Source organism: Herpailurus yagouaroundi, unplaced genomic scaffold (assembly GCF_014898765.1).
Source record: "Herpailurus yagouaroundi ecotype Mexico unplaced genomic scaffold, PumYag 28, whole genome shotgun sequence".
Classification (NCBI taxonomy): Eukaryota; Metazoa; Chordata; class Mammalia; order Carnivora; family Felidae; genus Herpailurus; species Herpailurus yagouaroundi.
Window position 1 is genome coordinate 96,548,272 of NW_024412376.1, and position 25,289 is coordinate 96,573,560.

General features: G+C 40.1%; 2 protein-coding genes and 1 non-coding gene across 12 annotated transcripts in view; all 3 read left to right on the plus strand.

Annotated features, from left to right (window-relative positions):
• Window positions 1-138: 138 nt before the first annotated feature.
• Window positions 139-24,603, plus strand: CUNH4orf36 (chromosome unknown C4orf36 homolog). 7 transcript variants are annotated; one of them, XM_040478959.1, is made up of 8 exons: window positions 139-259; window positions 1,650-1,783; window positions 4,955-5,109; window positions 5,345-5,683; window positions 22,790-22,998; window positions 23,547-23,629; window positions 24,065-24,195; window positions 24,426-24,603. In XM_040478959.1, the coding sequence occupies exons 2-4, from the start codon at window positions 1,719-1,721 to the stop codon at window positions 5,476-5,478; spliced, it is 354 nt and encodes a 117-aa protein (XP_040334893.1). In that variant the 5' UTR covers window positions 139-259; window positions 1,650-1,718; the 3' UTR covers window positions 5,479-5,683; window positions 22,790-22,998; window positions 23,547-23,629; window positions 24,065-24,195; window positions 24,426-24,603. The 7 variants fall into 7 exon arrangements, with proteins under 7 accessions (XP_040334893.1, XP_040334868.1, XP_040334877.1 ...); XM_040478934.1 differs by lacking the exon at window positions 139-259 and adding an exon at window positions 855-980 and having other exon boundaries at window positions 24,426-24,602; XM_040478957.1 differs by lacking the exon at window positions 139-259 and adding an exon at window positions 867-1,037.
• Window positions 2,274-2,380, plus strand: LOC121040116 (U6 spliceosomal RNA). Its single transcript, XR_005795120.1, has one exon. It is a non-coding gene; the product is annotated as a U6 spliceosomal RNA (small nuclear RNA).
• Window positions 24,604-24,610: 7 nt separating the features above from the next.
• SLC10A6 (solute carrier family 10 member 6) overlaps window positions 24,611-25,289 on the plus strand; it is a 31,977-nt gene continuing 31,298 nt past the window's right edge. For all 4 annotated transcript variants that reach the window (XM_040478901.1, XM_040478911.1, XM_040478916.1 and 1 more), the window contains exon 1: window positions 24,611-25,232. In XM_040478901.1, coding sequence (XP_040334835.1) covers window positions 24,856-25,232 — 377 coding nt within the window. In that variant the 5' untranslated portion in view covers window positions 24,611-24,855. The remainder of the gene's footprint in view (window positions 25,233-25,289) is intronic.

Sequence of the window (25,289 nt, forward strand, 5' to 3'; positions counted from 1 at the left end):
TAAGTATCCCTTGCTTATGTCATAAAGTGTTACTAGGCTCAAAATTAGACAATTAGGCACTTACCATGTGGCAGGGAATTTACAGACAGATCTTTAATCCTCACAATGACCTTGCAAGTCCTAGAGTATTATACTTGTTTTATAGACGGAGAAATTGAGGATTAGAGAATTTACATAGGCAAGACCTTAAAGTTGTCAACTGGCAGAACTAGAATTCCAAACCAGTTCTGACTCCAAGACCCTCCTGCAAAATGGACAGGTAAGACATTTTCATTTGATGTTTAAGTGATGACCATTGGCATATTAAAATATAGATTCCTCCTGAATCACCACAGTGTAATGACTTCAAAAACTGGTCCATCAGCCCACTTTTTCCATTCTGTCTTGCCCTTACCACGACGAACACATAACACCACATTTGGGCTTGGGGCTTGAGCGTTTACAGCTGCCTTGACCCACTAGGGCGCGCGAACTGTAACAATTGCGCTTCCGCTCCTCAGGCGTCACCAGTGAGCATCGCTCAAAGAGAACAAGTCAAAGCTGAGCACGTTTCTTTAAATTGTGCCCCCAGATGGGCCCCAAAACGAAGTTCCCAGGTCACTTCAACACAACCTCCTGACATTTAAATGTCGTTTTCAGAGAAAGACCTCGCTTACAACTCCTTGGCTCCTAAGTTTTGTTCCGTCAAGTGTGTGCTTGTCTCGCTTGCCTATCCCGAAGGCCCCCGCGGGACCCCATCAGGGACCTGGTTCCCAAGGCCCCTGGAGGGCGGGGCCGTCACCACAAAGCCCTTTATTGAGGCCGGGCGTGACGCGAGGCGTCCCGGCCTGGGGCGCGGCCCGTAGCTCGGGCGCCAGCGGGAAGGAGGCGTGTGCCCGCAGCGCGGGCCCGCTGGTGCGCGCGGCCATGAGCGCCTAGTTGGACGCGCGCTCCGCCCTCCGTCCGCGGGGGAACGCAATCCCCGAGACCCGCGAGCGCCGGTAATCGGGCTCCGGCGACCACTACCCCTTCCGGCCCCCGAGGCCCCGGCCGACCCGGTGCGCCCGCCGCGCATTGTGTGAGGGTGGGAGGAGAGCTGGGCGCCGACGTGGGAAGAGGCGGCGGGAGGGCCCGGCCTCCCAGCCCGTGCGCCTGTCCGTCCCTCTGCCCCGGGCTCCGCGGACCGCCGAGGCTCCACCCGCTCCCGAGAGCTGGTTCCTGCGCGGAACTGCGCACCCTGGCGGGACGCAGTGGGAGGGGCACTTACAGGGGGTCGTTGGTTAGCTCAGGCTTTTGAAAAAGGGAAAACCTGGGAAGGGGGCTTGGGCGGGGAACGGGAAGTTCGTGTACCCGCAGAGCCATTTGTCTTTCAATATTGCCAAAGTCAGACACGTTTGGGTGATGAGGTGTTTGAGCCAGTTTTGCAGGCTTGGGCAGTGACGGAATACCGATGTTAACTTTGCATTTTCTCCATACGTGGCCAGAAATGATAAAATGAGTTCACGACAAATAAAAGAGAACACAGTTGTACATTAGGAGTTAAGCTTCAAGGAACATTTATTAGGAACTTCCTGACATCCAGAAATGCTTTTTCTAAATCTTTTTATTATTTGGGTATTAAAAAATATTAAAGTGAAAGCCACTAATTCTGTGTATTGCAATCATTTCAGGCAGAGTGAACACACTGCAGTCATAACATCAGGCATCTATGTGAGGAAATTGGACTGTGATAATTCACCATGGCTTATGGCTTGCCAAGAAAGAACACAGTGAAAACCATATTGCGGGGCGGTTGTTTTAAAGTGTAAGTATTTTCATCACTGTGAGCCTTGACTGGGGATGGGGAGTGTCCTTGGAAAAATAAGAGTACCGGAAACCCTGATGAGCTACTGGACCATGTGAGGTATTTTCAGTGATCTGAATAGTGATTTTTTTTTAAAGGTAAATGCGTTTATTAAGAATTTATAAATTATCGTACTTGGCAGTTATAACAAAACAACACAAACAGGTTTGGAGAAGTGATTTGATCAAAGTCATACAGTCATGTAGTAAAGAAGTGACAGGGATAGAAGCTCATCTTTGTACTCCAAAGCAACATTTTCGACTACTGTCAACTACCTTAAAATATCTCTGTAGATAGCATAAATCTACCTGAAAGTGTCTTGGTGTCAGGTATATCTTAACTTAGCACTTGATTGGCTGGTACAAAGAGTCAGTTTTGCATCCTGTACGTTTTTGCAGGTGATGTTTGGTATGGACAACATGGGTTTTGCAATCAGAAAGATCTGAGCCATGTGCTTGCTTCTGCAGCACAGGTACTAAAATTGGAACAAAACAGAGAAGATTAGCATGGCCCCTGCACAGGAATGACATGTAAATTCGTGAAGCTTCCATATTTTTAAACTGCAAAACCAATTTGTATCATGCACTGAACTGATTTAAAATAAATCTACATGTTTATTTAAAAAAATGGGGCACTGGGTGGCTCAGTTGGTTCAGCGTCCGACTTCAGCTCAGGTCATGATCTCAATGGTTTGTGGGTTTGAGCCCTGCATCCAGCTCTGTGCTGTTAGCTCAGAGCCTGGAGCCTGCTTCGGATTCTGTGTCTTCCTCTCTTTCTGCCCCTCCCCTGCTCGCCCTCTGTGTGTCTCTCTCTTTCAAAATAAATAAACATTAAAAAAACAAACAAACAGAAGACCTGAGTTCGAAGCCTGGTCCTGCCCTGGCTCCCCATGCCAACTTGAGTAAATTACTTTTCTCTATCTTGGTCTCCACGTGTGTAAAATGAACTTATCACTACCCGTCTGTATGATGTGGAATACAAATAATGTGTGTTACATACTTGCATATTGCTTGACATACAGTAAACCCATAATGAACATGGACTGCTACTACCACATGGTAGTTTCACTGTGTGGTGTCTATTGCGACCTTGTTTTTTTGTTTATTTTTAATTTTTGCACTTGTTTTTTTAACCTCTCTGCCACAGTCTATGACATACTTGCCATTATGGGTCAGTTGAATTTTTCTTTTTAAACAATATTCTGAGAAGTAAGTGGAGACACCCTTTGGGTTTCTAAAACCAGAGCAAATTCACCATTGCATTTTATTTAGTTTTGTCATTTCCGTATGTGTTTAGACATTGAACTATTGGCAAGTACCATGGTAGTCAACATTATTATAAATGTAATTTTTGTAATAAAGATAATCCTATGTCTGGAGAATAACTTAAAGCATTTATTCTGCAGTTTTGATTATGTAGAATTTTATATCATGAATAGTCTCTGCAGCACCAGTGCCTTCTCTATCATACTTACAAGAAAGTGTTTGATACCATATTATTTATAAGAACAGCTAAATTAAGAGGAAAAGAATGGCAACGACACTCTTTGGAATTAATTTGCTAAGACAACTCCTCACTGATTTTTTGGTTAAATATTTTTAGAGAGTTGTAGAAAATACACACAAAAATTTCAAACAGTATAGAAACATTTGAAAAGAAAATAAAAAGGCTATCTCGGTCCTACTCAGAGGTAAAATGTTTTATATTTTTCTAGAATTTCCGTCTGCTATACAAGATACACACATATATACACATACACACGTATGTGTTTTTACATGTGTGATTATGTTGAACTTTGCCCTGGCCCCCACTATATCTTGTGTAGCCTAATGGTTATGAACACAGTTTCTAGAGTCTGACTTTCTGGGTTCAAATCCCAAACCCACGGCCAACAGCCCTGTGACCTTGAACAAGTTGTTCTATTCTTTTTTCCTTATCTGCAAAATGAGTTTAATAATAGTACCTGCCTACTCCATAGAGTTACTGTGTCAATTAAATGTGTTCATATGCGTAAACTGATTGAAACAGTGCAGTGCCCAGCAGATAGTAAGTGCTAGATAAAATTAGCTGTGTTATTGCTCATGTTTCCAAGTCGACATATAAGGATAAACCTCATTCTTTCATCAACATGTGTACCACAGTTTGTTTAACCAGGCTCTTCTTGATCGACATTAAGGCTATTTTGTGAGTTTGTTTGTTTTGTTTTTGACAAACAGTGCTTCAGTGAACATTCTTATAAATACATCTTTGTGCCCTTATTCAAATGCATTTATAATAATTGTAGACTTCAAGTTGCTCCTTAAAGTTAGATGATAAAGTAGCAAGGAAGCTGGAGGAGGAAAACAACTAGACACTTGTGCATTACACCCTTACTTCCTCTACTTGTACCAAAGCAGGTCTTTCACCTTTCCTAGGACATAGGAAACTCATATTGACTCAGTGAGATGAGAAACATGTAGTTGTCATTTAGCATTTCCAAATTAGAATATATAAAACAATTCATTTGAAGTTCATGGTGATTATTTTTAAATATTACAGTTTGGAATTTCATCTCCTCCAGTTTTCCGAGGATTCTCTTGCTACTAGTGCTTCTGAATAACTCCAGCTGGGCTAAGTACCAGCTCTGGTTCTTAATTAACTTCTGAGTCTGTTTCCTTGTCTATCCACAGGGGGGTTGTAAAGATTAAAATAAGATCACACATTCGAAGCCTTAGTGTATGCCAAGTACCTGCTCAATGAATGATTATTCTCTTTTTTTCTTTCCCTAATGTGACCATATTTGTGATCAGCCATAAAAGACTTAGAGCTTACAGTTCTTAACCACATCCTCTTAAAAGACATAGAAAGATTGGCTTGACTGCAGGGAGGCTGTTTTTAACAAAAGTTCCTGTCATTATAATTTATGGTAATTTTGCAATATATCTCTACATTAGTATATATACATTACATACTATACATTAATATAAGGCTCCTTCTCCTGGCTAGATTTACAACTCTGGAAAATCCTGAATTCCCATCTTAAACCAAAATGTCTAGTGGAAAATGGAATTGAGAATTAAGATATCTTCTGTATATTCCACATTAGATGCTCAATACATATTTATTGAATGAATTAATGAATTTTTGCCCCAGACAGGAACCTTGGGATCTTGCACTGCTTACAAAGACCTGGCACATGAACCTAGCCAACATTAAATTGCCTTTCTTGGAAGAAATTACATTTGGTAGTCCTTTTTACCTCCAAAAAAATAAAACCACTAAGAGTGCTCTGCTCCCTTCTGCAGAATGTAAGTTCTGTAAGAACTACTTTAATAAATAGCAAATTTTATCTATGTCATTTTGTTTACTGTCAGATAAATGTTTAAATATGCTTATTCAGACCCATACCCCTCATCTATGAAGCCCTTCTTGTTTAGTATTTAAGAATGTGTGGTTTGCTGTGTGATGAAATTATTCAGTTTTAACCATATTATGACTGGTGAAAAATATCAGTTGGATTGCTTCATGTATTTTATTTTCCAGCCATCAAACTTGAAAGGGAGTATGAGATGAAGCGCTTGAAAAACCTGAAATGTCAGAAAATCCTAGCTGAGGAGGTTCAGTTTTCTCTAAGGGAAAGGCAAGTTGGTTTGAGAAGACCCCTTCCACCTAAGTGACCATCATCTCATAATTGAATCTGTACTCTGAGCTTTCCACATCCAAAGGCAATGAAGGTCTCCAGCCTTTCACAGTGTGAAGTTTGGTGCAGACATGAGTACCCACTGGTGGATGAACCAGCTCCTGTGGGTTGATGGACAGCTCTGACAGATCTTCTGTGTCCCTACCACGTACTTGTTCCTTTGTGTCACAAGCAACTACACTGTAAGTAGATGAAAGTAGTTGGGATGGAGTCATTTATGCTGTTCATTTGGATTTTTGTAAAATTGCACTATGGAAAGAGGAAACTCCTTGTCAGAGACATTATTTTGAATTTGCATCTTTGAGATACCAAAAAAGGAGAGAGAAAAATTCTTTTTTTCTTTTTAAAGATTTTGTTTTTAAGTAATCTCTACATCCAACATGGGGCTCGAACTCACAACCCTGAGATCAAGAGTCAGATGCTCCACCAACTGAGCCAGCCAGGCGCCCCAAGAAAAATTATTTCTTTAAAATTTATTTTGAGATAGAGAGAGAACAGGGAGGGGCAGAGAGAGAGAGGGAGGCAGAGAACCCCAAGCAGACTCCGACTACCAGTGCAGAGCCTGAGGTGGGGTTTGATTTCATGAACTGTGAGATCATGACCTGAGCCAAAATCAAGAGTCAGATGCTTAACTCACTGAGCCACCCAGGTGTTCCAAGAAAAATTCTTTTAAAAATGATAGACTAAAAATTTTTTTGGTTAAGAAAAATTGAGGTAGAGAGAATCTTAATAATGGGGCTATCATGACTATGAAATAAAGACCTGAGCCAAAATCAAGAGCTAGATGCTTAACTGACTGAGACACCCAGGAGCCCTGAGAAAAATTTTAGATTTCATTTTAGTAACTCTTCAGTTTCCAATGTTCAGTGAAACATCATTTACTACTCTTACGTAGTACTTTAAAGCAGCAAGTAGAGCTTATGTTTTGCTTTTGTTCTCCTAAAAAATAATCTTTTTCTTTCTGCTTAATTTCATATTATCTTTCTGGGATGCCCTGGAACATATGGAACACACATACACGTGAAAATGATATGAAAACGCAAAGACCTTATTATGTGGAAAACTCTTATTTGCAGAAGGGCTAGAGAATGGGGAACTGATTAGCTGGAAAATATTGGACTTGTGTGAACCAATTTTCCTAGAATTTGAATCCATTAAGGCACACTTGGATATCAAAGTTATATTTAAGCACAATTTAGTGTTTGTTAGATGAATCAAAGCATACTTAGGGGGCCGTAATATACCCCTGTGGGCCCACAGTTTGACTTCTTAACTAGGGAATTATATCTGGTGGTTGCTGTTTGACAATATTTAGAAGCTGTTGTCTGAATTATCTTCAGATACTTTCTTCTACCTATGATATGGTGGCTCACATGAAGGTCATTTGTTTTTAGAAGTGTGTCAGTGACCCATTTGATTTAGTGATCCTCAGGCCTGGAAAAAGCTGTCTGAATGTAGTCTTGAGGAGGTGGAACTGCCACATTCCTGGTTAGATTTGCTTAACAAAATTCAGATGTGCTTCATGTAAGATGCTTAGCTGCCAACCAGAGCCACTCCCAAAGTTTCTTGGCTGAGTGTGTGGGATTTTCACTATGTTACCCAGTTGTACCACGTATCTCCCCTTTTTCCCACATCTGTTCTCTCCGCTTCTTTCTTCCATTTGACTAGTTTTTTTCCCCCTTCCACCAATGTTATTATCATAAATATGGCAGCTGAGTTGCTGACTGCTTAAAATGTGGAAAATACCACTTTATAATTTCTCAGCCAAAGACCAGTCTTAGGCAAAAAGTCAGTGTATTTCTATTTCTTTAGAAATCAAAATCAGGGGCGCCTGGGTGGCGCAGTTGGTTAAGCGTCCGACTTCAGCCAGGTCACGATCTCGCGGTCCGTGAGTTCGAGCCCCGCGTCAGGCTCTGGGCTGATGGCTCAGAGCCTGGAGCCTGTTTCCGATTCTGTGTCTCCCTCTCTCTCTGCCCCTGCCCCGTTCATGCTCTGTCTCTCTCTGTCCCAAAAATAAATAAACGTTGAAAAAAAAAATTAAAAAAAAAAAAAAAAGAAATCAAAATCAATTCATTGTTTTCTTTAAAAAATTAATCACATCCAGCTGTATCAACCTATGTTTTGGACAGTAATGGGATTAATTGCATGTTTATTTTTGTAGTTCACATCCCGTGGAGTAGTTTGTGTACTTTCCCTTTTAGGGTCACTCTTACTAATTCATCTAGACTGGAGATAACACCTCAAATAGTTTCTTTGAAAACTAGAAATATTTTTCAATCTATAGCCCACAATTCTACTGCACACTGTATCTAACATTGTTGCTATTAGTAAGTTTTAATTTCTTAAAAGTCATATTTATGTAGATAGGAGTAGAAAGTTAAGTAGTAGTAAGTAGTAGAAAGAAAACTGTAGGTTTTAGTTAATAGATCTGGGTTCTAGTCCCCTCCCTTTCTTTCCCTGATTCATCAGGTATCCTTGAGAAACCTTTTTTTTTTTTTTGTAGAAGTTTATTTATTTTGATAGAGAGTGAGTGGGGGAGGGACAGAGAGAAAGGGAGAGAGAGAATCCCAAGCAGACTCCATGCCAATGGCACAGACCTGCATGTGGGGCTTAAACCCATGAACTATGAGATCATGACCTGAGCCAAAGTTGGACACTTAACTGACTGAACCACCCAGGTACCCTGAGAAAACGTCTTAATTTCAATGGAACTAAGTCTGTTTCTCTTAAAAAAAAAAAACAAACTATCAATTATGTATACGTATCCCTATGTTTATAGCAGCATTATTTACAATAGCCAAGTTATGGAAGTAGCCCATGTCCATTGAGTAATGAATGGATAAAGAAGATGTGGTGTATATATATAATGGAATATTATTCAGAGCCATGAAAAAGAATGAAGTCCTGCCATTTGCAATGACATTGATGGAGCTAGAGAGTATAATGCTAAGCGAAATAAGTCAGAGAAAGAAAATACCATGATTTTACTCATATTTGGAATTTAAGAAATAAAGCAAATGATCAAAGGGAGAAAAAAGAGACAAATCTAGAAACAGTTTCTTAAATATGGAGAACAAACTGATGGTTACCAGAGGGGAGGGGGTAAGGAGATGGGTGAAATAGGTGATGGAGATTAAGGAGTACACTTGTGATGAGCACCGGGTATTGTATGCAATTGTTGAATCACTATATTGTATATCTGAAATTAATATAACACTGTATGTTAACTAACTGTAATTAAAATAAAAACTTAGGGGCGCCTGGGTGGCGCAGACGGTTAAGCGTCCGACTTCAGCCAGGTCACGATCTCGCGGTCCGTGAGTTCGAGCCCCGCGTCAGGCTCTGGGCTGATGGCTCGGAGCCTGGACCCTGTTTCCAATTCTGTGTCTCCCTCTCTCTCTGCCCCTCCCCCGTTCATGCTCTGTCTCACTCTGTCCCAAAAATAAATAAACGTTGAAAAAAAAATTTTTTTTTTAAAAATAAAATAAAATAAAATAAAAACTTAAAGATATTAATCCATTATGAATGTATTTTAAAAGGTAAAATAAAGATTTGTTTTTAAAAACCATAGCTCTGTGGATCCTCACCACTCATTTCCACTTCAATGGAGGCAACTAATTTAATCTCTTTTACCTGTTTCATTATTTACCTTTATGTCTCTAAATAATACTTTGATTTTGCTACTTCTTGGATTTTCCTTTTTAGGTATTGACTTCCCAGTAAAGAAGATAGAATTTTTTTTTTCTTTTCTTTCCTCCATCCTCAATACACATACATATGCCATTTCTATCTACCTGTAAATATAGATTATATTTATAATTTTGGTTAGATCAGTATTAAATGTTAACATTATTATGACATTATTATGTTAACATTATGATGTGTAAATACTTCACAGCCTAGCCATGTAGTAGACTATAATTGCTTTTCCTTTCCTGCCATTATGTGTGTGTGTGTGTGTGTGTGTGTGTGTGTGTGTGTATGCATGTGCACCAGTATTTAGTAGAGTTAATATTTGCTTAGTTTGCAATGTATTTATCACTAAATCAACCCCACACTCTTTGCCAGTTGTCAGTCTTCTGAAAACATTCCTACATATTCTCTCATTTCATCTTCCTGCAAAGTCTTCTGAGAAATCTTGTCCTGCCCTAACCTGAACTGCTTATTTCCGCACTCATAAGTAGCTCTTCTATGATTTCTACATGATCATTAGGGGATTCACTTCACACTCTTTGGTGTAGGGCCTCCTGTTTCTTCTGGTGTAGGGCCTCCTGATTATCCTCTTCCTTGGTTTATTTTTTTATTACATTGGAGCATATCCTCCATAGGTTGTAAATAATGTTCCTTTAAAATTCGAAGGATTTGTGTGTTTCTTTTTAGTTTTTAGTATTGTTAGTGAGCATTCCAAAGCCATTTTTACTTTGAATGCTTTCCTTGAGAACTTTTTTCTCTCTGGAAGCTATGGCATCTTCCCCTAGATCCCATTGTTCTGCTAGGAAACATGGTGTAAGGCTAATAATCCAATGTAGCACAGTGATTTAGAGCACCGGATGTAAATCATGAGCCCCCTGGGATTGAATGCCAGTTCTACCATTTATTAAGCTGTGTGTCATCTTGGACCCATTACTGAACTTCCCTGTGCTTTAGTTTCTTCTTCTGTAATGAGTGGATAGTGATAGTCGTGACAAGTAAATGAGTTAAATATGTAAGCACCTAGAATAGTGTCCGGCAGAGAATAAGCACTAATACAGATAGCATTAGCTACTCTTACCATTACCCATGGTGCTTGGTACTACAAAAGCCCTTGCAATCTGGAAATTCATATCCCTCAGTTCTGGGGGATTGTATTAAATTCTCTTGTAGATATTCGCACCTTTTCCTTTTCTCTATATTTTCTAGAAGTACTATTATTCATATTCTACATCTTCTGTACTGGCTGTATTTTTTATCTTTTCCCTTCTGCTTTCCATCCTTTTGTCTTTTGCTCCATTTTTCTGGAGGAAGCTCTCAGTTTTATCATCTACCCATTATAAGTTTTTAATTTCTGCTATCATATTTTTCCTTCTGAAGCCTTACTCCTCTCCTTTTAAAAAGTAACCTGTTTTATTTATAATTGCCTATCTTCCCTTACCTCCCTGAGGACATGAAATAGTCCCTGCATTGTGTGGGTTTCCTCAACACTGTTTTTGTGTTAATTTTTATTTCTTTCTTTCCTGTTAAAAGCTGTCACGGTAATCCAGGTGTGACAGTGCATAACTTAAGGAAGTAAAGGTGGGATGGATAATACAGGTCTGACTCAGGAGTCATGGAAGAAGTAGAAACCACAAGATAGTGTCACTGATTGGATGTGGTTGAGTGAGAGGGATGTGGGTGAGTTAAAGGGATATGGGTGAGTGAAAGGGAGGAATTTTGAATGAATTCCAGATTGTGGGCTTGGGAAAGGAAGAGTTGTCTTGGGTGTGTGTGAGATACATTAATTTTAGGTTCATAGATGTTTGAAATTCTTGGTAGACATTAGAGTGGAGATCTCCAGTAGCAGTGGGCTTTACAGTTGTGCTGCTCAGGAAGGAGCGAGTATAGAGAAGAAAGGTGAAAACAATGGGTGTCTTTGAGCTCATCCAGGAGGAGTAGGCAGAATGAGAAGAATGAACGAGTAGTGATAGCCAACATTCTGAAACTTTGGTTGGCAGTGTAGAAGAGGCAGACCTTTAGGAAAAAATGGCTTAGATACTGAAACCCTGGGTGAATTGCATGCTGTATTTTATTTGTAGCGAAAATTATTCTGGTGTAGAAATTTAATAGTAAGTGATTGAAATTTTTGGTGAGAATCTTCATTGTTTTCAGTTGACAAAAATTTCCTCAATGAAAAAATTTCATCAAGGGTCAGAGGAGGGAGAGAGAAGGGAAAAGAGAAAACAAAAAAAGCCTATGTGGTGAAAACTTAGATGTAGAAACTCTTTTAGGTACTCTATTTATATCCTGTAGTCCTCACAACAAGGAAGAAAGGGCAATGAGAGAACAGAGCAGAGCTGTAACATCAGAGGGGTAAGTTTGGGGACAGAACTGGCCCAGGGTCTTGATGAGGCAGAACTTATGCCAACGGTTGACAGGGCAGCAAGCATGCAGGGGGAAAAAGGAACTCTCTCTTTGTTCACTGTCTTAAGTACTATTTACACCCAATGTAGAACAGATAGATTTAGAATATTAGGTGTAGGGCATGGGCCACCTGGGATCGAATGCCAGTTCTACCACTTAATCGCTGTGTCATCTCAGACAAATCGTTGGGGTCTTGTGTCACTTGGGTTCTCTAGGCTCTTTTCATCATGGTCTTAAGAATAGTTATATTTTTTTTCATTCTAGTAAATGAATGCAGGCCAAAAATCTATGGGCCATCTGTGATTCCTGTGTCCCCCATCTCCTCTTCTCTCTCAGTCCAATCTATCCCAGCAACTGTTGTTGGGTCTACCTTTGGAAAATATCCCAAATATGTCAACTCTTTCTCCACCACTCTCACCCTTGTCCAGGCCTCCACCATTTCTTGTTTGGAATGCAGAGAAAGTCTTGTAACTGACATCCTTTCTTCCATTTTTTGCCTTTCTGTAGTCTACCCTTAGCAGTCATAGTGATCTTTTAAAAATGGCATTCATGCAGGGACCCCTGACTGACTTAGTCTAAACAGCATGCATTCTTGATCTCAGGGTCATGACTTTGAGCCCCACCTTGGGTGTAGAGATTACTTAAAAAAAAAATAAACAAAAAAAGATGCATTTATGTCATTGCCAAAAAGATCACCTCACTCCCCTGAGTAACACCCTTTCCCATGGCTTACAAGGCCCTATGTTATTTGACACTTGCTTTCCTTTTGGACTGCATTCCTTCCACTCATCTTTCAGTCCTACTGGGTGCAAACATATTAACCTCCTGTTCTCTGACATATCAAAACTATTTCTGTCTTGGAACATTTGCATTTGCTGTTTATTTTCCCTAAGATTGTCTTCCCTTGGATTGTCACAGAGATATCTCCTATCTCTTTAGGGCTCCACTCAAATGACATCTCCTAAGGGAGGTTCCCTGTGACCTCCCCCCCCCCCCCAATAAATTGGCGTTTCCTTTTACTCAGTCACTTTCTGTGACAGCACCCTGTTTTAATTCCTTTACAGCACTCCTATCATTATCTGCAATTATTTATTTGCTCACTTGTTTGTCTGTGATATTTCTCTGTGGTGTCTCTATTGTCTGTAATGGTACCTATCCATAGTAGCCACTCTATCAGTATTTGTTTAATGAATGAGTGTATTACCTTAAAAATTGTTGAAAAGTTGTCACTTTTGAAGAAAGTGGTCAGAGGGTTTGATTTTTGCTTTTTTCTCCATATAATATAATTATAATAATATATATTATGTATAAATAATATATAATAAATATGATTATTAAATAATTAATTTAAATAATCCCTACACTCAACGTGGGGCTTGAACTCACGATCTAAAGATTAAGAGTGGCATGCTCTTCTGACTGAGCCAGCCAGGCACCCCTTCCTATATATGCTTTGACACACATTTTTTTGGGTATATTGGGTATAATTTACTACATCATAAACTGCATGTATTTGAAGTAAGTGTGATGGGTTTTGACACCTGTGGGATGATCATCACAATCGAGATAAAGAACATTTTCATCCCCTCAAGAGTTTTCTTGTGCCCATGTATTCCATCCCTATTCATTGGTCTTCTCTCAACCTCAGCACTGCTCCACCCTCCATTCCCCCATGCAGTGACTGATCTAGCTGCTTTCTGGCACTATAGGTTAATTTGTGTTTTGTTTGTTTTTTTTAATGTTTGTTTATTTTTAAGAGAGAGAGTGCACAAGAGTGCACACACACCTGAGCAGGGGAAGGGCAGAGAAAGAGGGGAACAGAGGATCTGAAGCAGGCTCCGCACTGACAGCAGAGAGCCTAAAGTGGGCCTCAAACTCATGAACCATGAGATCATGACCTGAGCCAAAGTTGGATGCTTAACCAACTGAGCCACCCCCGTGCCCTGATTAATTTGTGTTTTTGAGAGGTTTTTTTTTTTCTGCGTTTTTATTTATTTTTGGGACAGAGAGAGACAGAGCATGAACAGGGGAGGGGCAGAGAGAGAGGGAGACACAGAATCGGAAACAGGCTCCAGGGTCCGAGCCATCAGCCCAGAGCCTGACACGGGGCTCGAACTCACGGACCGCGAGATCGTGACCTGGCTGAAGTCGGACGCTTAACCGACTGCGCCACCCAGGCGCCCCGAGAGTTTTATATAAATGGAGTCATACAATATATACTTTTTTCTGGTCTGGCTTCTTTTGCTCAGCATAATTATTTGAGATTCATGCATGTTGCTGTGTATGTGTTCCTTTTTATTGCTGAGTAGCATTCTGTTGCACAGATATCCTACATTTTATCCATAAACTTGATACGTTTCTAGTTCTTTTTTTTTTCCTGTTTATTTATTTTTGAGAGACAGAGAGAGAGAGAGAGAGACAGAGAGACAGAGCATGAGCAGGGGAGAGGGAGAGAAAGACACAGAATCCGAAGCAGGCTCCAGCCTCTGAGCTGTCAGCACAGAGCCTGACGTGGGGCTCGAACTGACGAACTGGGAGATCATGATCTGAGCTGAGGTCAGACGCTTAACCTACTGAGCCACCCAGGTGCCGTGATAAGTTTCTAGTTCTGAGTGCTTACAAATAAAGCTGTTGTGAGCATTGTATGGGCATGTCCTTTCATTTATTTTGAAGTAATAAATCAAGGAGAGGAACAGTTGGTTGCATCGTTGTAAGGCAAGTACATGTTTAACTCAGCCCATTTTCAGATCTCTATTTTAGTGTTGAAGGAATTAGGGGGCTAGGTGAAGGATTAGTAACTTCCCCAAGGTGACATAGCTTTAAAAGAGGTGAAACTGAGATGGAATTCTAGATTCATGTGAATTCAAAATCTAAATTTTTCCAGAAGACTATGCTTGGTTCACCTTTGGCCTGGCTGCCTGTGTGGCCTATCGAAAAAGCAAATATTGGAGAATATGGCTCGTATGAGACAAGTAGGTCCTTTGCTAAAATTTGGAATGAGGATGAGGTTAGCTCAGAGGATCTCTATGAAGAGTGATTTTTGCCTCTCCTGCCCCTCAGGGCATTTGGCGATGTCTGTAAACATTTCTGGCTATCTTAACTGTAGGGTATCACGAAGGCATCTAATGGGTAAAGTCCAGGGATGCTGCTAAATAGCCTGCAATATACAGGACATCCCTCACGACAAAGAGATTTCCAGCCCCAAATGTCAAGAGTGTCAAGGCTGAGAGACCCTGATTTAGCTGACTGGTTTAAGTTATTCAGGACACATTGGTAAAACAGAAGGTTGGGTCCAACTGCATGGCTGAGAATCCTGAGGTGGGGTATTTCCCCAAAAGAAATGCAGACCATGACAGGAGGTGAATGAACACAGGGCAGCAATCAACAGATGTCTCCAGTCCTGTGGTTATTTACATTCACTCACACTCTTTTTTCCATATTATAAAACTCACTAATTTCTCAAAATCATATCCACTTACTGCCATAGCTCCAAGTCCAGGGTTTCAGTTGTCTTTAGTCTGGATCTTGCAACCAGTGGCCAAATAATACACCATTAACCCTAACACAGTCGGTATAGTGTGATAGAGAGAAAACAGGGTAATATATATAATGAAAAGGTTTGGTCCTTTAGTCTTGCAGATGGTTTTGGGCCAAGACATGAGATTCCTCCTTTGGTATTTGGGGAAGATGGCAGAGGGGTTGATGAAACTATTCAGACTTCACTGAGCCATCAGCCTGCCATTATGGACCTTAAGATGAAATTCAATTACAATTTTCTTTTGCTTCATTGAGGAAAAAAAGGGGAAGGAACAAGACAATAGAGGCATTGATAGGGAAGTTTACAGAGGTTTTCACTGTACCTCAGAACTGATATAACCTATAAGAAGAACCTAGTGATCTTGGTGCACTTTAATTGCACTTATGGGTATAATGTATCAGTCTTAATTGATCCCTAGGGTAGAAAAAGTTGCCAATGTACCAGGAGTCTCAGGCTCTATTTTGAAAATTTCTACCTTCCATTCATGTCTCCTTTCAGTTTCAATCCCTCTCCTCTTCAAATCCTCCACCTCCACTCTAAGGACTTGTTTTGCACTTTGCAACCTTCACAGCATTGGAATGTAGGTGTAATCTTTTTCAGGGACATCAATTGCAGGTGTCGGGTTTTTTTCTTGCATCAAATTAACTCTCTGTCAAAGCAACGCCTTTCAAGTTCCAGAAGCAGACTTCCTCTCTCATTGTTTTAGAGATTGCTCACCATGTGACTATTTACTGAGGAATTTAGCCTCCTGCTTTCACCACATATGTAGGACAGGTAAGGTAAGTATAACTGGAACCTAATATACAGACATTTACTGGGTGCACCACCTCCTTCCCCGGGAGCTCTGTTGTATCAAAACACAAATATTCCCAGGAGAATGAATGTCAGAATTCTAGCATTGCAGTTTAACAATATCGAAATTGCTTTAGGAGCCCCTAGTTGGCTCAGTAGGTAAAGCATCCAACTTTGGCTCAGGTCATGATCTCGTGGTTTGTGAGTTCGAGCCCCACGTCGGGCTCTGTGCTGACAGCTCAGAGCCTGGAGCCTGCTTCGGATTCTGTGTCTCCGTCTTTCTCTGCACTCCCCTGCTCATGCTCTGTCTCTCTCTGTCTCTCAAAAATAAATGTTAAAAAAAATTGCTTTATGTGAATAGTAGAAAAAGCTGACATAATTTCTTTTGAGATAAAAGGAGGGTTATTTCCTAATAATGATCTTCTTTATCATGAAATCACATGACAAATGTGTATATATATATATAAATTATAAAATATATTAATATACATTGATTAAAAATTATATAATATATATAAAATTCTTTTTCTTTTCCCTTCATGGCTTTTTTAGTATTTGAAAGAAATTTCTAAGCTGTAATAACAAAAGATTTTGAAAACTAAATCAGAAAATTGGAAGCAGGAGGAAAGGAGAATTTATTTTTTGATACTGACATTGTTATTTTTCTGGGTTAGATGCAACAGATGTTATTAATAATAATAACCAACACACTAGCTAATATTTATTGAGCACTTAAAATGTTCCAGGCATAGTAGCTAGAAAATGTCAGATCAAAAAGCTGGAAGTTTGGACCAGATGCTTGCAGTTAATCCCTGGTTTTCCTATGAAATGCTTGAGCTCCACAGCACCCTTTATTTTGATTAATTTTGGCTAGAGTACTAGGTGCATGTCCTCTGGCTTAGCGATGGAGGGTGGAGAAAAAACACTTCTGAGCCTTTCAAGCCGTGGCTTTAGGGTTTAACCTCTGTTGAGAGTATATTAAGAAGGGATAAATGGCCATTTTCATCATTACTGAAAAATGTCTGACTTTCCCTGGTCCCACCCTTCTTTTCTGGCAGTGGCTGGTTTATGTGGTCAAGGATCTGTTTTGCTTATGCATTGTTTTTTTTGGGGGGGGCACTATAAAGTAGCTTATAACCCACAGGGAATATTAAGAAATATTCTTTGAATATAGGATCATGAATGTTTGAATTGGGTAGCTCCTTCAAAATGAAAGAGTTATTCAGACATGTAAATTAGGATATTACCCTTTTCAGCATGGATATTATTCTTTCATAATGTCAGTTAACACATATTTACTGTGCACCTGTTGCAGCATCTGATAAGGCACGTGAGTTAAGGGTTTAGGAAGATGACTAATAGTGACCAGTATGTGCAATATAGTTTGAGTGGGAAGAATAATATTTTATACAAGTGGAACTCATGAACTTCTGAACTTTAATTATTTCATCTATTTTTCATGTATAGTATGGACCCTAGATTCAACTCTCATGATCTGCCTTAGCATTTATTAGCTTAGCCCATGCAGGTTGTTTAACCTCTAAGTTTCTTTTCACTCATAGGTAAATGAGGGTAATAATAGTATCTAAATGACAGGGTTGTTGGGAGGATTAAATGAGATATGTGTAGGGGAGGAAAGACTTTTTTTTTTTATCTCCTCATGTTGGACTCCCCAGCTGGGGCCCTGTAAATCAGATTGAAAAGACAGATTAACAAGAGAAAAACAAGTTTATTAACATGTGAACTGCAAATACACATGGGAGCAGTCAGAAATGAGTATCTGAAAGAGGTATTAGAACTTGGGATTTTATAGCATCTTAAAAGAATAATAGAGAAGTGACAAGACAAAGAAAAAGGATTTTGAGCCTGTAGGGATGGCAAATTGTGGGAAGACAAATACTGGGTAACTAATAGTAGATAAGGGCTAGCTAGTTCTAGCAGGGTTTGTGATGTAGATTCTTCTGATGCGGATTTCTCTGGGTTGATGAGGGTCTAGAGTTGTCTCTGGTGTTAACTTCTGTCCTTCCTGGTAGAGAGGGGAAGGGGATACATTTACAAATTTCTGTCCTGTTTTTAGGCATATAGAGGGATGGCAGGGAGCTGTTCTGGTATCTGCTTCTTCTCAGTTGCCTTCTGCTTAAAATAATCCTTATCCAAAGTGGCATATTTTGGAGTGGCACATTCAACTACCCTTTATATATAAGAGATCTATCACAGGACCCGGTACATAGGGAAGACTCAATAAATGGTAGTTGTTTCTACTGTTATTATCATAGAAAATCAGTATCAGTAATTTGTGGTAATGGCTGACAAATCCCATTAATTTTATTTATTACAACTTGTAGATTTTCTTCTCATAATTCTAGGGTTTCAGTCTATGAAAATGTATGGTTATAATCTTAATAACATTTGATCTGATGAGCTGAGGCCAGAAAAGGGTGTTGGGAAAAGGACCACAAATACTATTATAAATAGCATACCACCTGTGCAGGTAAACAGGCCTTTCCAGTTGGTTCCAGGTGCTTCATTTTCCCTTCTGGTTATTTTATTCTGAAGGTGGAGCAGGTGCTGTTTCAGGCTAAACACTTTGTCAGTCCATTTGTCTGTGTCCTGACTTGGCCCATTAATCCTTCTCACGCCCTTACATTCCATTTTATGCAGGTATCTCTTACCTGGAAGCTTTGGTATTTGTAAGCCTCCCTTATAAAAACCTAAGAACAAAGACAATGATTGAATCATCTCAATAGTCTGGCTCCTCCTGGAGTCATCAGACTGTTATCAACTTTTAGGAGCTGCTTGAAATAACCACAACTTCCTCCATCTCTGTTCCTTTTTCTTCAGCTCCTTTTTTCTTGGTTATAAAACAATACAGCCATTTCAAATATATTACATGATACAAAAAATATAAAGAAGAAAAAAGTCATCCATAATCCTACATACAGAAGCAATCACTGAAAATTTTGGAGTCAAATTTGGTCTCTTTATGTGTTTATTATTTTAACATGGCTGGGAGCATTATATCTATACCTATTTTTATTTTATTTTGTTTTTTTTGCCTAACCTTCTAACATAAATATTTCTCATTGTCAAAATGTTTACACTTTAAGTAATTGCATAATATATCATTGTATAATAATTTACTTAAATTAGTCTCACTTTGGGAATTTAAATCTCCAGTTTTCTGCTTTTATAAATAATAATGGTATTATAAAATTTTTTTTTCAACGTTTATTTTATTTTTGGGACAGAGAGAGACAGAGCATGAACGGGGAAGGGGCAGAGAGAGAGGGAGACACAGAATGGGAAACAGGCTCCAGGCTCTGAGCCATCAGCCCAGAGCCTGACGCGGGGCTCGAACTCACGGACCGCGAGATCGTGACCTGGCTGAAGTCGGACGCTTAACCGACTGCGCCACCCAGGCGCCCCAATAATGGTATTATAAATAAGAATGTGTTTATAAATAACAATTCTATTATAAATAGAAACATCTGCCGCCAAGTAATTAATAAATTTTTTGCCAGTATTGCAGCCTATTTTTTTTATCTTTTAAGATAAGCACTTTATTTATTATTTTATTATTTTTTTAATGTTTATTTATTTATTTTGAGAGAGAGAGAGTGTGTGAGCAGGGGACGGGCAAAGACAGAGGGAGAGAGACAATCCCAAGCAGGTTCCATGCTGCCAGCAAGGCTGGATCCCACGTACTGTGAGATCATGACTTGCAGCTGAAACCAAGAGTTAGATGCCCAATCAACTGAGCCACCCAGGTCTCCTTATTTTTTATTAATTAATTATTTAATCAATTAATTTATTTATTGAGAGTGTGGGGGAAGGGCAGAGAGAGAGGGAGAGAAAGAATACCAAGCAGGCTCCATGCAGTCAGTGCAGAACCCCATGTGGGGCTCGAACTCATTAACCATGAAATCATGACCTGAGCTGAAATCAAGAGTAGGATCCTCAAGTGACTGAGCCACCCAGGCACCCCTATTTATTTTTTATTTTATAGAGAGTGCATGAGGAGGAGAGAGGGGCAGAGAGAGAGAGAGAGAGAGAGAGAGACCAAGAGAGAGAGAGAATCCCAAGCAGGCTCCATGCTCAGCATAGGACCTGACACAGGGCTTGATCCCATGACCCCAGGGATCATGACCTGAGCTGAAATCAAGAGTCAGATGCTCAATGACTGAGCCACCCAGGCACACCACCGCTTATTTATTAAGACAGCTTTTTAGACTTACAGAGACAAAGGCTATTTAGTACATAATGCGAGACTTTTTCCTGAAAGATTATATAAATTTTCAATCCTACTTGCAGTATATGAGAATATACTTTCACTCAACTCTTATCAACAAGGACATTCACCTTAAAATTGTTTTCTTAGTGATAGGCAACACATAGTATCTTATTTTAATGTACTTAAAAAAGTTATTTGTGTTATTGATATCTATGGTTGTTGACTATTGTTTTGTGAATTTTCTGTTCAAATATCCACCTGTTTTTTTTCTGCAGTGTGGTAGCATTTTTATTTTTGAGGTTTGGTTTCTAAAAAATATATATAGAATTAGGTTTTTTACCTTGTGTCATATAACAGTGTATTTTTTTTTTTTTGCTGCCAGTTTCTTTTTAATTTTGGATTAAATAATTAATTTGGATTAAGTTAGTAATAAATAATTTAGATCAAAAACATAATTTCCTTTTGTTTTGGATATATCACATGAATTTACCTAAACTCTTGGAACCTATAGGATTTTTTCCCCCCTTAAAAAAAAATAAAAGCTCTAGGGGCACCTGGGTGTCTCAGTCGTTTAAGCATCTGACTTTGGCTCAGGTTATGATCTCACAGCTTGTGAGTTGGAGCCCTGCATGGGGCTCTGTGCTGACAGCTCAGAGCCTGGAGCCTGCTTCAGATTTTGTGTCTCCCTCTCTCTCTGCCCTTCCCCCATTCACGTTCTGTCTGTCTGTCTCTCTCTCTCTCAAGAATAAACATTTAAAAGAAAAAGCCCTATTGCCCGACACGGGGCTTGAACTCACAACCCCAAGATCAAGAGTCACATGCTCTGCCAACTGAGCCAACTAGGTACCCTGGAACCTATAGGATTTTTTATGTCCTTCAAGCATCTAGAAGTTTCTCCTTGTACTAATTTTCAGAGTTCGGTAAACAGTTCCTCAGCCACATTTAATTACCTTTCTTTTTGGCACTTTCCCTTTAGCCTTTACATTCCCAGACAGAAAAGGCTGAGCTTTTCAGTTGGTTTTCCTGAAGAATATCTTTCACCTCTAACTCTATTTGCAGAGAACAGAAATGCATGAAATATTTCCTGTGATTTGTACAACTGGATCTCAAAATTAAGATGCATATATTTTGCACATAGTCAGATGCATGTTAAGTTTGTGAGCATATGAAACAAATTTAGAGATTAGGGATTAGTTGGTTTGTTTCTCCATCTTTATGCCAAATTGTGGTGTTTTATCCCTGAACTATGTTTAACTGATTGTCAGTCTTTTCAGAATGATCATGCTATCAACTACTTTCATTGCTTCCCATCAATGTGTTCCAGGGAAATGAGGACAAGCTAAGGATTAGACTAGGATTTAAATTCTACTGTTACAATTTACTTGTCCAATAACCTTTGACAAATTATATGACCCTAGTACGTCTTTGTTTTCTTATCTGTGAAGTGGAAATGACAGTAGTTACCTCTTAATTTTTTTTTTTAATGTTTATTTATTCTTGAGACAGAGACAGAGCATGAACAGGGGAGGGGCAGAGAGAGAGGGAGACACAGAATCGGAAACAGGCTCCAAGTTCTGAGCTGTCAGCACAGAGCCTGATGTGGGGCTCCAACCCACCATCTGTGAGATCATGACCTGAGCCGAAACTGGACGCTTAACCGACTGAGCCACCCAGGCGCCCCCCTTTTTTTTTTAATTTTTATTTTATTTTATTTTATTTTTATTTTTTTTATTTTTTTTAAATTTTTTTTCAACGTTTTTATTTATTTTTGGGACAGAGAGAGACAGAGCATGAACGGGGGAGGGGCAAAGAGAGAGGGAGACACAGAATCGGAAACAGGCTCCAGGCTCTGAGCCATCAGCCCAGAGCCCGACGCGGGGCTCGAACTCACGGACCGCGAGATCGTGACCTGGCTGAAGTCGGACGCTTAACCGACTGCGCCACCCAGGCGCCCCTATTTTTTTAATATAGTAGTTACCTCTTAGAACAGATGTAAAGATTGAATGGGATTTCATGAACTACCTCACTAGCTTAGGGTATAAATTTGGTCATGCCTTTTAAAAATTTCTAGTCACGGGGTGCCTGGGTGGCTCAGTCGGTTAAGCGTCCGACTTCGGCTCAGGTCACGATCTGATGGTCCGTGAGTTTCAGCTCCGCGTCGGGCTCTGGGCTGATGGCCCAGAGCCTGGAGCCTGCTTCCGATTCTGTCTCCCTCTCTCTGCCCCTCCCCCGTTCATGCTCTGTCTCTCTCTGTCTCAAAAATAAATAAACGTTAAAAAAAAAATTTAAAAAAAACATTTAAAAATAAAAATTTCTAGTCACTTGAATCCCTACATGCCAATAAATTTAGAATCCCCTATTTAAAAATCTCCTTTTAGATATTGACAAGAACTCCAGGTGCTTACTCTTTCAAAGGAGTCTCCTTCTCCTTTGGGAGACAAATTGGGAAAAGCCTGGCATTCATTGATAGGCCCTGGTTTTAGCTACTGCTGTTTTGTTGGGACCTTTTGAATGCACTGGTTCCACCCAATTCATGGCTCTTACCCATTGCCACCACGCCCCTTTTAGTCCAGATCCTTGCATACAGCATGGTGGTGCTGAACTTGGCCTCTCAAGGTTACTTCTTTTCAGGTTATATCTACATACTCAAACATTGTGTCCTGTATCATCCTGTGACAGCTGTACCAGGGTGACTTGATCCAGAGGAAATCGTTACCAGTCCAGACACCCCTTGCTTTCATGGTGGGCAGTTGGACTTTAGTATCTTTTCCTAAGAGTGGACCTCAGTTGGAACCATCCTAATTCATTTGAGAGATTCTGATAACACTGCATTTCAAAAAGTAAGTGTCCAAGGTCACCTTCCAATTTAGAAGTTTCCTAACATCCACTATGAAAACATAGCCCCCTTCTCCCCAGCTCTCAGGGCTAAGTACCAACCAAATCACAAAAGTTCCTATCACATTGTCCTTGATGTTGAGTGGCTTATTAAACTCAAATTTGTATAATTAAGAAGGGCCATTTGATTGATTCCAGGAACAAAGAAGATGTACCGAAAGCCCTTTTGACATTACCCAGACAGAAATAATGTGATACCTTCTCTCACTAAAGTAAAAAAGAAAAAAAAAAAAAAAGTTCTGCTTTACCAGGCGCACACATATGTGTAAAGGACCTAGCATGGCCTGTTACATAGTAGGTGCTCAGAAATGTTTGTTGTCTCCCTCCTCCATTCTTCTTCAGCTTGACCGCATCTCTGCTTTCCAGAGACCTAACCCAATTCCTAAGTGTCCATTTCTCTGCCTAGCTCTGCATCAGTCAGTACAGGTGGTTCTGGGTTGTCTTCTGGCAGGCTTACCAAGCTTGGTGTAAATGTAGGCTTCTTCTTGGGCAGGAATCAAGAGTTGGTGGCAGCAGGCCCTCGTGCTGACTTCGGATGGCCTCCAGCAAGGTTTTAACTTCAGAGCTGCTTTTAAGGTATCTTTGCCTGAGCCAGTTTATACTTTCTTCGAAGAGTTAGATTTTATTTTTACATTTGTATTTAACTTGTATTTTTATGTAGTAAACAGGCTCAGAGCATTTTGTCATGGAAAATACTTTGCTAGTCCAAAAATAAACAATGCATAGCTAATACACCTCTTAAGACAGGTAGAGGTGTTTTATAAAGTGTGCCTTGTTGCCAACCTTTGCCACATAAATAAACTTTCTGCTTTCTGTGAGAAAAGGTGTGGCATCTGCTCTTTTGTAGGTTTAGTTTCATGGAACCATATTTTCCTGTCTGGTTTTGCCAATGAAATGTGCATCTGTGTGGTTAAGAAACACAGAAGGGCCCCTGGGCCATTGCGGTCAGAAACTGGCCTCAGACTTTGTCTCCAGCCTTCATGACAAACTCTTAACTACATTCTTTTGCAGAATTCCCAGACCTCACCACGAGGGCCAGGGGTGTGGCATCTGAAAGCCGACTCTGTTCTCCAAAGGAAAGTGACAGCTTCCTTGAATTATTTTGGGTACAGAATTTTTCCACATTTGATGAAACAAATCAGGTGCTTAGTACCGTATTATTCTTACAGGTGTTTAATTATTGGCTTTAGAGACAAATTCTAGTAGAAATAGGAAGAAGAGAAACTGAAACTAATTCTGAAGCACTCCTGAAAATATCCTTAGTCCCTCTCGACATTTCCATAACTGATCTTTCGCTTTAATATTTTCGATAGAGTTTTTTTGCTAGTGCTATGGGGAGTGGCTTTTGGCTTAGTGCCTTTGTTTTTTCCAGTTAGATTTCCCCTCTGCAAAACATTGCATCCTGGTTCTTTGACATCCCACTGAATTTGGAGAAATTATGTCTTGGCATTCAACCTATTTTCCTGGAACATAGCGTGATGCTGACGACACAGCCCAGTCACTCCACTTGACAATAAATTTGCTTGTCTCATTTCGCTGGAATATTCAGTGGTGAGTAAGAACAGAAGTGGAAAGCCTTACTTACCAGTTTATTATATGTTTCATGCCCATGATAATTACTTTTATAATGCCACTCATGAATACATTGATCAGATTAGGATGAATCACCTGGCTGGCCAATAGCTATTGGAATGACTCTCCATGCATGACTTGGTTGTGTTATTACAAAACGTGGAAGAATAGACCTGCCTAGCTGTTGCGGCAGATGTTCATTTGTCATGCTGTCTTAAGGAGATGAAGAGATGAGAGCAAACTGTTCCAGCAGCTCAGCCTGCCCTGCTAACAGTTCGGAGGAGGAGTTGCCCGTGGGACTGGAGGTACATGGGAACCTGGAACTTGTTTTCACAGTGGTGATGGCTGTGATGATGGGCCTGCTCATGTTCTCCTTGGGATGCTCTGTGGAGTTCCGGAAGCTATGGTCGCACATCAGGAGACCCTGGGGCATTGCTGTAGGATTGCTCTGCCAGTTTGGCCTCATGCCTCTTACGGCCTATCTCCTGGCCATCAGCTTCTCTCTGAAGCCAGCCCAAGCCGTTGCTGTTCTCGTCATGGGGTGCTGCCCAGGGGGAACCATCTCAAACATTTTCACCTTCTGGGTCGATGGAGATATGGATCTCAGGTAAGTTACACTAGGGAAACCCAGAAGTCTTCCTCCTGATAGCACTGAAACGTTCAT